This window comes from Acartia tonsa, chromosome 13 (assembly GCF_053477335.1).
Source record: "Acartia tonsa isolate MP-2025a chromosome 13, ASM5347733v1, whole genome shotgun sequence".
NCBI lineage: Eukaryota > Metazoa > Arthropoda > Copepoda > Calanoida > Acartiidae > Acartia > Acartia tonsa.
Window position 1 is genome coordinate 13,558,137 of NC_137272.1, and position 12,324 is coordinate 13,570,460.

The window sequence follows — 12,324 nt, forward strand, 5'->3', positions numbered from 1 at the left end:
GGAGTAAGGATTATTTTTTTATGTGAAAGATTTGTCCTCCTGCCTTTAAAATTCGCTCCAACTTTGAGATTCTCATAATTTGCATATTTGAGTTTGTATCAGCAGTCTGCTTCTCTCCTAAACAAAATGAATAATTGCATGAAGTGCATTTAACCAGCTGAGGTACTTAGAGTCAGATAGAGCGGGGAAATGGGCCTTTTGTTACATTGTCCCCAAATAACGATTTCTTATCCGTTAGCTTAACAACTTTGGGGACTTTTATTGAATTTTGATTGGTTAATTTATTAAGTTTAGTGTTCAAACGGTTCAACCAATAATTTATGTCTACAAAATGGGTAATTTGGATTGTCATCATTGGGGATGTAAATCAAATTTTCGGCCGTTGTCTTATCTTATTAGATCCCTGACTTAAAGTAGTGAACCCTAAAATACTTTTTTTTAGCTCACATTTAGGCACCAATAAAATTATAACACATCTAAACTGCATAAGTATGATTTGTAAGTCTTGATATTTTAAAATTTATGATCTAGAACAATTAAAATTGAATAAATGTTTTATAAATACAGTTTTTATCATTGAAAAGAAGTAAAATATTCACTAAATTCAATTTAGATTGCATTTCGTAGAACTAATTCTTTAACTAAATAAAACTGTAGTTACATCAGCAAGGAATGTATATTCTGAACCTGTATGGGATTCCCTGCAAAGAATTGGAGGCAAAAGAATGAAAAATATCTGATAAGAGTGGGGAGGGGGGGTGGTTATTTACCACACTCGTTAGGGGATAAAACTAGGGGGGGGGGGGGGGATTAAATGTTTTTGCAGCAGGAAAACAAAATAATACTTGTGCAGAATATAATTATACACCCCTGTACATCAGACATACCCTTTTCTTTGCTGTACAACCTATTTTTCAGCATTGTAACCTCACTTTCCAACTTTCTGATTTCCAATGATTCTCTGCTTTTATCTACTAAAAATAAAAAAAAAATATTTCATTCAATTCTGATGTAAATAATAATGAAACAAAATGTTTTTTTTCTTTCTCGAAATGCCTATTCACTAAAACTCCCCTTATTTTGAAACAAGTTGAGCCTACACTTGCGGGGCCTACACTTGCAGTTCCCTAACCATGCGGGGATAACCAGTACCTAATAACCTAATCTAATCTGCCCAAACAAAACAAACAAAGTAAACAAACAAACGAAAAACTACCTTCCCCAAATATTCAATTTACATAGTTAATTTTTCTGAAGTTAAAGTAAGAATCCCCCCCCCCCCCCACTAATTGTTGATGAGTTGTGTAACAAAAAAAATGTATCAGAATTGAATAATATGAGCCGGAAAAAATACCTTCATTAGCTACACCAGTCTCGTTTGTCACTGTCTTCGGACTTTGCTTTAATCTTTGATTCAATCGTCTGGCAATCAATAGATTTATAAACGTTTCTATTTATATATATATAAAAACAATTCATTCAAAATAAGCTTTCGTGTAAAGAGGGGGATGTATGAGCCACGGCTTTTTACCGGAAGCAGTGGTTCCACCGCCGTTTTATCACCACATTGTACCTCATTAAATTAACTGTCATGTCATTTTCCAATGCTGTAGTTTTTTTTAGTTGAGTGTTGTAGGTTTAGTTACAAAAAGTTGCACATACGCTTCCACCCCTTATTAAAAAGGAAAAGTAAGTAAGTCAACTGATTTAAAATGTTCCCAAGGAGTGTCTTAATAATATATAATTAGCTTATATAAATCTATTTTTCCTAATGGTATCAGCTGATTTTTCAAGCTTAGATCTCAACTCCTTATTGTTGTGCAACAAATCCTGTTCACGGGAAGCTACTTTTATAATTATGTTGTTAAGAAAAAAAGACAAATACAACTTTGTTATGTACTTAGGAAGGAAGGGGAAAATTAGACTGTACATTACACTGGTACCCAAAGTTTTATAATCGCTTATCTTATTCCTTGGCTTTAAAACTTTCAATACTTCTATTAAATTTTGATAATTTTTAATCTCCAAAAACGGCAATTTTGTTTATTATCATTGGGGAATGGGATGTAACCAATCTAACGTCGATTAAAATCCCCTAAAGTGTACTATTTTAAAATTTTTCAATATAAGCAAAATCAAATTTCTTTAATTTATAATTCAAAGGCTAAAAGTCACGTTCCTTGATAGCTTTGTCCTTGTTAAACGGGGCATCATTTTCTGCTTGTTCACTAAAAAAATAAATGAAAAAAATCCGCTAAAATCTTAAAATTAAATCCTAGAATATTGAACTTTTAGAAACTAAGCTTTTAAAAATTTATTGCGTGTCAGTAACACGTAACATTTCTGATCCTTCATACCAAAGGTACACATATGTTAGTTTAGTCTATTCTATTTCAAACCTTACTTTTTAAATATTCATTTTAAAAAAATACCTTTGAAGCTATTTCATTATTGAGGAATTAACGAGTTTATTAATTCGTAAGTGAACATTGTTAGTAACCGAGGTCCTAACAAACGGAGTTTTAAGTATGGAATAGCTTTCAAAAAGACCAGCGGTGGATTCTTTATAAAAAAAACGAGTATTGCTGAATCGGCTATGGTCGCAAAATAATCAAAATTGTTTTTGTAAAAATCTTCCAAAATTATATTAAGGATCTCCTATCTTCTATGATTTTAGAACACTTTTCTTTAAATTTATCAAAAGTTTGTAAAAAAAAAATTTGATGATCTGGCTACCATAGCCGTTTCAGCGACCTTGTTTTTTTAAGAATCCACCTCTGAACTAATGATTTACCTTTGGTTATTTGCAGGTGTAGCTGACCGACTAGATTCTGTCAATTTATAATACAAATAACATTTAAATCAAAATAAGCGAAGCTATTATATAATTCACTTTCTCTGTATATCCGTCCGACAGTAATGCTTGTGATACGGGGGGGGGGGGGGTTCATCTGAATTTCTTGGCTGCTACTTAAGATAGAGTGCGGATTTTTTTGTGAAGATCCTCTTTTACAAAATGCACCAACTATATAACTAAAATAATTATAAGATTAAAATCAATTTTTTTAGCCCATGCATTCGGCATCTCGATTGATTGTACATTTTTATTTTATATTTGCAGAAATCTGGATATAATACAATGCTAGACATAGTTTTTTTTCGTGAGGATGAGAACCGGTTATAATCCACCGGATATTAATCGGTTTCGAATGAATACGAGAAAATTTGATTCTAGTAGTTGAAAATAATAATAAAGTGTCTTTAAAAATCAAATAATGTTGTATTATTCCTTGATTACTAGAAGGGGTTCTTGATCTTTGCAATGCAGATTGTAAAACTCCTAAAAAAATGGCATTTTAAAACAAGATCATTAAGGAGAATGCTGTGATGTGACAAAACAAAGGGTACTTACCCTCATATTAGGTTTTGATCACTAAAACCCTACCCCCCACCAGCTCATTTTTTTTTTTTTTGGGGGGGGGGGGGATCAAATATGTAGCTTCTCATAGATGATGGGAATGTTTATAACCGGTTTGGGGGAGAGAGTAAAACGAACCTCCCAAGAAAAATCATCCTCCACAAAAATTCCCACCTCCCCAACCAAATTTACCTTTTAAGAACTATAATTGAATTTAGAGCCGGAGTCAACTCCCCCCCCCCCCCCCCCCACCCCACACACACATATACGTGCCCCTAGAGGCCGATATATTACCTTTGTTGCTGTCACTGACTGTAGAGGATTGTCCACTTGGTGCAGGTGACTTTGTTACTGCTTTAATACCCAAGGAAGGCTTAACACTTCTTCACAAGTAGATTATGTATACGGTTCTTATTTTATTTATCAATTTTAGTCAAATACTGCATAGAAAGACTGGAAATCATTACCTGTATGACTTTTCCGCTGGACTAGAACTGGTTCTGAGATATACTACAAAATCATGTATCGTAACGTATTATAGATAATTTTCCTCGAAAAATCATAAAAGTTTTTTTGAGCATATTTTACTTTCTGCGGAAAACAGTATATAATTCTATAATTCTAGTGCTTATGGCAGATACAAATTTAAAAATCCGATGCTGAAATGTGCCAAAATTTAAAAAGTATGATGGGCATATACACAAACTTTTTGGAGGCCAATGTTTTAGAGATCCGTTTGTCCATTCAAATGAAGGAAAAGCTATAAAAAAAAATGTTAAAGAATAAACATGACAGACAAAGATTTTATTCAAGCAACCGTATATGCCTTGAATCCGTGGGCGTGTTTGTAGGGACTAGACTTTTTATTCCTTCCGGTACATCTTGGCATCTAAAATTAAACAAAAATAAGTGGATTTTTTGACGGGAATTTTTGTCATCAAAGGGGGGGTTTTTTAATGCAACCATCTCGTAATCAGTGAGCAAATGACACTTAGAATTCGAATTTCGATCTGAACTTTTGCATGAGTAATCCTTGGTAGGTCTATTTTCCCTAAATCGAACAAAAAGTTGGAAAAGTAACGGCTAGCGGCTCAGCCGTTCAGCCGTTTTTTGCCAATTTTCAGGGTAAATCCATCATCAATTACGTAGGAATCAACTTTTTAAAACATATTTTTGGTTTAATTCATGTTAAATGATAGCAATAACCAATTTTAAAACTTCTAGTACCAACAGCTACCGTCTAGAACCGTTTGATAACGTTTTGGAGTAGAAAAGAGTATTATGTTGAGAGAGGTTTCGTGACTAATTTGCAATATAGATATCAAACAAATGGCAAAACAGATGAGCCGCCAGCCGTTAGCCGTTACTTTTCCAACTTTTTGTTCGATTTAGGGAAAATAGATCTACCAAGGATTACTCATGCAAAATTATAGATGGAAATTCGAATTCTAAGTGCCATTTGCTCACTGATTACGAGATGGTTGCATTAAACCCCCCCCCCCCCTTAGGTTGATAAGATAGTACTCTGATATTGGTCGATATGTTCCTCCAGGGTAAAGTCACATTTTATCAGGGTATGCGAGAATCTTTCAAAATATTCAGGTATTCTTTATCCCTTATTATACAACAACAATAAAAAAAGACCAGGACACCAACTTATACAGCTAAAAAAAAATTAAAAACTAAGCAATATTTACCTTAGGGCATGATATTGAAGTTCCAGAGGACTCTTAAAAAATCGAGAACACTTGCTACAATTGAACATATCCTCTTTAGGTCGGGTTAGTTGCTCTTTTATACCTTAATCATAGGAGATGCATTAATCATTGGGAGATAAAAAGAACACGGATGAAAACATCCTAAAGGATTCTGATTATCCAGGGATCTAAAGGGATAAGACAATGGCCGATAAATTGATGTACATCCGTAATGATGACACACAAAATTACTCCTTCTGTAGATTAAAAATACTGGTTAAAACGTTCGAACACTTCACTTAATAAACCAACCAATCAAAATTCAGTAAAAGTCCCTAAAGTTATTAAGCCAACGAATAAGAAAATGTTATTGTAAAACTTTGGGGGACTACTGTGATTAACAGCCCATTGTCCTCTCTCTCTCTCTCTCTGCTGATTATCCCTGTCCCCAACATAATTATGATATACAAGAATGACAACATCCATAAGTAACATATTTATTCATTAATGAATAAAAAGACAAAGTTAAATAAGAGATGTAAAAAAAGAGAGAAAAGAAACCTTTATAAAAATAAATATCTCATTCTTTAGAATCATGACAAACAGACAACCACGTAAATTATATTCTGATGGTCTATAGGTACAAGTATAATCACCAAAATGTTTATCCATCTATCTTAAATCGCAACAGAGAAATACACTTCACCGAGAGCGCTATGGAAAGAACAAAGTGAATTATTGCGTAACTTCGCGCGCTCCTAATCAGTTTTAAATGTTCGCTTTATCATACAAAAAGTATTGAATTCACTACCTTTGGCCGTTTTCATGATTTCTCTCATTCTGGAGGTTGGACCACTAACTGCAGACCTAGGGCCAGTCTTTCTAACCGGTGGAGATTTTCTAGATAAAAATAAGCTTTCCACACATACCGAATAAATCTTTCGCCTTTTAAATAATGAGGAATAGATAGATAGAGGTCTGTAGGTTGGACCACTGACTGCAGAACTTGGGTCAGACTTTCTTACAGGTGGAGATTTTCTAGATAAGATAGATAGATAATAATGATCCATAGATAGATAGATAGATAGATGTCTGTAGGTTAGACAACTGACTGCAGACCTAGGACCATCCTTTCTTACAGGTGGAGATTTTCTAGATAAGATAGATAGATAATAATGAGGCATAGATAGATAGATAGATAGATGTCTGTAGGTTAGACAACTGACTGTAGACCTTTGGCCAGACTTTCTTACAGGTGGAGATTTTATAGATAAGATAGATAGATAATATTGATCCATAGATAGATAGATAGATGTTTGTAGGTTAGACAACTGACTGCAGACCTAGGACCAGCCTTTCTTACAGGTGGAGATTTTCTAGATAAATAGATAATAATAATCCATAGATAGATGTCTGAAGGTTAGACAACTGACTGTAGACCTTGGGCCAGACTTTCTTACAGGTGGAGATTTTCTAGATAAGATAGATAGATAATATTGATCCATAGATAGATAGATAGATGTCTGTAGGTTGGACCACTGACTGCAGAACTTAGGCCAGACTTTCTTACAGGTGGAGATTTTCTAGATAAGATAGATAGATAATAATGATCCATAAATAGATAGATAGATGTCTGTAGGTTAGACAACTGACTGTAGACCTTAGGCCAGACTTTCTTACAGGTGGAGATTTTCTAGATAAGATAGATAGATAATATTGATACATAGATAGATAGATAGATGTCTGTAGGTTGGACCACTCACTGCAGACCTTGGGCAAGCTTTTCTTACAGGTGGAGATTTTCTAGATAAAGATAATAATGAGGAATAGACAGATAGACAAATGTCTAATCTTTATGTTTGACCACTGACTACAGAACTTGGGCCAGACTTTCTTACAGGTGGAGATTTTCTAGAGAAATAGATAATAATGATCCATAGATAGATAGATAGATGTTTGTAGGTTAGACAACTGACTGCAGACCTAGGTTCAGACTTTCTAACAGGTGGAGATTTTCTAGATAAGATAGATAGATAATAATGATCCATAGATAGATAGATGTTTGTAGGTTAGACAACTGACTGTAGACCTTGGGCCAGACTTTCTTACAGGTGGAGATTTTCTAGATAAGATAGATAGATAATATTGATCCATAGATAGATAGATAGATGTCTGTAGGTTGGACCACTGACTGCAGAACGTAAGTCAGACTTTCTTACAGGTTGGGATTTTCTAGATAAAATAGATAATAATGATACATGAATTCAGGGCAAATTTTTGGATGTTTAGTAAATAGTTTACAAATAGTAAATGTTGCTAGAATGGACCATTTCAAAAAAAAAAAATAACGAAGAACTTTATGGAATGCTAGCTACCAAACGACAGAACGTACTATTACAAATAATCTAAAAAAACAAGGGTCCTATAAATGAAGCTTTTGGCTATAGAAAAAACATGCGTAAAAAGTCAATTTCGCATATTTATATGATGCAATGCATTTTGTTAGTATTGGCTAAATCTTTTCCTGATTAATTATAGGCCGCCATTAACCAATTAAAATTGTGTGTCAACGTAAAACGTACTTTCGTTTAGCTGTTTGGTAGCTAGCAGCAAGGAAACCTATGTAAAAAAGCCTTTCCAGCTTTATTTTACTGTGATCCACATTGAAATGGTAGATTTTTAAAATTGGTTGATTTTCACAAAATAAGTTTGCTATTTACATTTAAATATTTGTTGTCTTGTTTTCTTACCTAATACTTTTCTGTCCTTGCTCCTTTTCATAATCTGAATCAGACTCGGTTTCTGATTCTGTAATAATAAATGCGGGACCCTTTTTTTCACTCTCATTGTTCCGCAGAACTTTGGCACCTCCTGCTTCATTTTTAAAAAGTTATTTTCTAGGTATTTGCTCTTGTGTGGTATGCTTAAAGTTAAACACCTTAACATGCAGGGATCTATAGGGATAAGACAATGGTCGTTAAATAAATAATGTACATCCCGAATGATGACACTCCATATTATCCCTTCTCTAGAATAAAATTAGTGGTTGGTACGTTTGAAAACTCAGCTTAATAAACCAACAAATCAAAATTCAGTAAAAGTCCCCAAAGTTGTTAAGTCAACGAATAAGAAAACATTATTATTATAAAACTTTGGGGACTAGTGTAATAAACAGCCTATTGTCTCCTCTCCCTCTCTGTCACAAATTTTATTAAAGAAACAAAACAAACAAGAATTTAGTCTTTAGAAGAAATAACATCCCTGAGTCCAGTCTTTTAGAAGTAGAAAATTCATCAGTTGTCTCATCCGTGGAGCTGGTAGAAGTCAATCTAATAAAATCACCATCAATTAGATCATGCAGTTTGAGAGACCACATTGATCATCACATGACAATGTGATGATCTAGATTTGTCCTCTATCCCCCCAATGCAATGGATGTATAATATACGTGGATATTATGACAGGAGAAAAATTGTCGTAAATTTAGGTTGCAATATCCCTTCGCATTTATTGGTCGGGCCCTTTTTTCCAGTAGGAGGGTAGGGGATGGGGTAAAGGAGGGGGATGTGAATATCTTTATTTCAGCCCGCTACAGAGTTCACTTTATTATAGATCATGTAAATTTTGTGTATGATCCAAGTAATAATAAATCCTTTAATCCTTTTTTAGTAGCAAAGCTACTCTATAAGTGATAAAGAATCTAAACTATAATTCTAAATGTCTGTATGTCTGTCTGAAACATTTAAGAAACACGACTGAAAATTTGTGTGAAGATTCTCTATATCATTGCAATGTACAATTAAGAACTTACAGGAAAAGGTCGTGCAATTAAAAGGGTTGTTTGTCTTAATTGGTTAGAATAAAACATATTTCATAAGTAAAAAAAATTTGGATTTTGATGGAATTAAATAATTGTTGGTGATCACCTAGTTTTTCTTTTTCGACTACCTCCCCTCACTGGACGTAGGGTTATCAAGTTATTACCTTCCCCATCTCTGAATAACATAAGTTGGATTTATAATTTTTTAATTAAAATTATTTGATTACAGACAAGGATGACCAACGTCCTTTAGTATCGAAGCACTAAAAATCACGAATGGAGCATAGGACTATGTGAGCTAAGAAGTAAAAGTTCAGTGATTAAAAATACTAAATATGAAGAGAATAGATCATGAAACCTTTACATATATTATATATGTATGATGTGTCATTTGTAGCATAACCGACAGACCAACGGATCAAGTAAATTATAATAAATGCACACAACAGTAAAAAATATTAATATTCAATTAAATTTTTTAACTTTTAAAGTTGAAGATAAAAGTATATTACACCATAGAACTACCAACACTTGACAAAAACGACCAAAACAGATTATTATTTCCACTTATGTTCCTGTCATTATTTTTCTCCATGTTGTCATCTTTATGTTCAACTATAAGAGTAGGAGTAGCTTTTCCTTCAGGAGGAATAATGTTGAAATCAGCCACAGCTTGTAAAATTGTCTTCTTTGGCAATGACACTTTCCTGATATAAAATTAGATAAATATAAAATGGAAAAAAGACCTCCACTTTTTATTTTAAGGCCTCAGTTTCATATTTAAAATTTTTAAGGAACTTTTCATAGCTTTGAACCATGTCTTAATAAAAACGTTGGGGTCATTTAAATTTTCCCTCACACCCTCCCCTAAAGATGTCCAAGCTTTATTTTTAGGAGGCTAAAACGAGGGATATCTAAAGTGGGGTAATCTAAGACATTTATGACCATTCAAATTTGAAAAGTTTTACTGTTTCCTGTAGTTGTTTTTTATCTACCATTAACAGCAAAAATACACATAGACTCACAAACATCCTGTTACTTTAATTCCAGGATTACCTGATATCAACCTTACAATCTTGTACAAGTTTGGGAAAATTTTGAGCCATAGTTTCATCTATAAAGCTGCTTAATCTTGGCCGCTTAGATGCCTTCTAACATTTTAAATATTTTGACTTATTATTAACGCAGCTATTATGTTAGTTCGTATACTATAAAAAAAAAGATTTATTACCTCTAGATGATCAGAAGAATCTTTATTTTGTTAATATTAAATTCATTAAGTCATAAGTGATTGAATCCAATATTAAAAATAAAAGGGGGGGGGGGGGGGGCGAAAGTGACACTTTTTGAAACCAAAACTAAAAGTCAACAAAGGAACTCAACTAAAAAAAGAGTTACAGGTCTGAGATTTTGCATGGCAGTTGCTTTATATGGGTAAAATATGGAACTGTGAAAAAACGGCGGCGCAACCGCCGAAAACCGCCGTTTCCCGCCGAAATTTTTTTTGCATTTTCTCTGCGGTTTTCGGCGGTTGCGACGCCGTTTCTTCACAGTTCCATATTGTACCCCTATAAAGCAACTGCCATGCAAAATGTCAGACCTGTAACTCTTTTTTTAGTTGAGTTCCTTTGACTTTTAGTTTTGGTTTCAAAAAGTGTCACTTTCGCCCCCCCCCCTTTTTAATCGGTTTAATATTAATTTCCTAAAGATAGGTATCTATTCCAATATTTATATTAGCTAATTCTTCATAAGGACAAAATGTTTAACTGTACACATTTTAACAAACAATATGGTCAGATTGTTCCAATTAAAGGATTGGTTATCTATTTAGACTGTCTATATTTATTTTAAATAGAAAAATGTTGAAGTCTTGATCTTTTACAAACATAACATACCTAGTCAACTACAAATTTGATGATAAACTGTAAAGAACTAAGTCAAAATATTCCTTAGAATTATGTATTTCTTTAATTTGTTTATCTGGAACTTCCCATCTTTCTATCACAACCTTTGGGGTCTTCAATTTTACTAAATAAAACAAGATAGATAGATACAATAATAATAATAAGAGAAAGTATCTCTTATTTTTTGAAAACTATTAGAATTAAGGGAGGGGGGGGGGAAAGGGTTCCTCCCCTACTTATTTTATATTTCAAAATAATGAGGTTGTGGGGAGGGTGTGGATATAGTTACTATGTTCGACTATGTACTAAATAGGAAAACTGTCACATCATCCCACCTTTAGTTTCAGAGAAAGTGATGCTCTTGTTAGAATCCACGGAACTCCGGCGAGAGGAGCTTCTCTGTGATTCACTCCTCTCACTCTGTCTGGAACTTGTTCTTTTCTCTGATTTCTTATTCTCTGTATTGCCATGTCCTTGTTTTTTTTCATAAAGATAAGTAATCTGTAAAATTGCCTAAAACCTTTATTCTAAAAGACATTTTCTTGGTAGCGAAGCTAAGCTTTTAATCAAAATAACTGTCTGCCTAGAGACATTTTTGGGTAACGTTATTTTCTCGGCTCCTATTTTAGATAGTGGGTTCTCTATACCACTGAGCATTGAGCAATCAGTATATAACTAACTTACTTTGTGAGTTTCTATTTATCACAATACATAATATTATATATAATTCTTTTACTTATCCTTGTATCCTGCCTTTTCTGATAGTATCAATATCATATTTGGAGGAGCCAGCCTCACTAGCATTATCTTCTTCATCATTTGTATCATTATGATGGCCTAATTTCAGGTGATTGTTCAGATCTATCTGTGTACTGAAAGATTCGCCACACTCACCACAAGAATACTCCTTTTCAGACTAGAAAATAAACAGGTTGTTTACCTACCTAGTAAAATATTTCAAGACTTCATCTAACCAACCCAACAGAAAACCTTGAACCAACCATTTGAATGGACTACCTCTGTCTGAAAGTCCTAACTGTGTATTGCAATGATTTGCGTCTGTTTGTGTGCTAAGGCATTTCTTCCTACTCATACTATTAGTGTCACGCGTCAGATAGCAGCAGTAGATACCATATTTCACGTTTTTAGTATGACGCGGTGTTGATAAGACTCGAATCCGACACCTCCAGTAAGGCATAAAGTATTTTGCAGCCAGAGAAAAATAAATAAATCTTGTACGCAGCTCAGAATATACATCCCTGCTGACCGCTTAATATGTTAAGCTCGCTATAATGAATGTTGTCATCCGCTTATTTACCTTTGGTGGACGAAGTAGAACAGCCTTAACTGTTCCTTCAGTCAGCAAAGTGTTGGTTAAGAAGGTAAAATCCAGAGAGGTGACAGGTATACCATCAACTGTTGTTATGATATCCTGAATTAATAAGTACTTGTCAACACTAGTCCCTAAAGTTTTATAATAACGGT

The 12,324-nt window shown here is 33.7% G+C and overlaps 1 protein-coding gene across 1 annotated transcript in view; it reads right to left on the reverse strand.

The window, feature by feature from the left end:
* Positions 1–12,324, reverse strand: part of LOC145304660 (uncharacterized) — a 43,036-nt gene that overhangs the window by 29,469 nt on the left and 1,243 nt on the right. Inside the window, exons 4-23 of the mRNA XM_080146595.1 lie at positions 12,158–12,271; positions 11,593–11,755; positions 11,175–11,312; positions 10,882–10,963; positions 9,992–10,084; positions 9,511–9,642; positions 9,042–9,110; positions 8,376–8,444; positions 7,866–7,985; positions 5,927–6,015; positions 5,116–5,218; positions 4,245–4,307; positions 3,713–3,801; positions 3,290–3,340; positions 2,795–2,831; positions 2,178–2,228; positions 1,769–1,828; positions 1,355–1,422; positions 888–974; positions 44–117 (exon numbers count right to left, since the gene is read on the reverse strand). Of these exons, the coding sequence (XP_080002721.1) occupies positions 44–117; positions 888–974; positions 1,355–1,422; positions 1,769–1,828; positions 2,178–2,228; positions 2,795–2,831; positions 3,290–3,340; positions 3,713–3,801; positions 4,245–4,307; positions 5,116–5,218; positions 5,927–6,015; positions 7,866–7,985; positions 8,376–8,444; positions 9,042–9,110; positions 9,511–9,642; positions 9,992–10,084; positions 10,882–10,963; positions 11,175–11,312; positions 11,593–11,755; positions 12,158–12,271 (1,752 nt within the window). The remainder of the gene's footprint in view (positions 1–43; positions 118–887; positions 975–1,354; positions 1,423–1,768; positions 1,829–2,177; positions 2,229–2,794; positions 2,832–3,289; positions 3,341–3,712; positions 3,802–4,244; positions 4,308–5,115; positions 5,219–5,926; positions 6,016–7,865; positions 7,986–8,375; positions 8,445–9,041; positions 9,111–9,510; positions 9,643–9,991; positions 10,085–10,881; positions 10,964–11,174; positions 11,313–11,592; positions 11,756–12,157; positions 12,272–12,324) is intronic.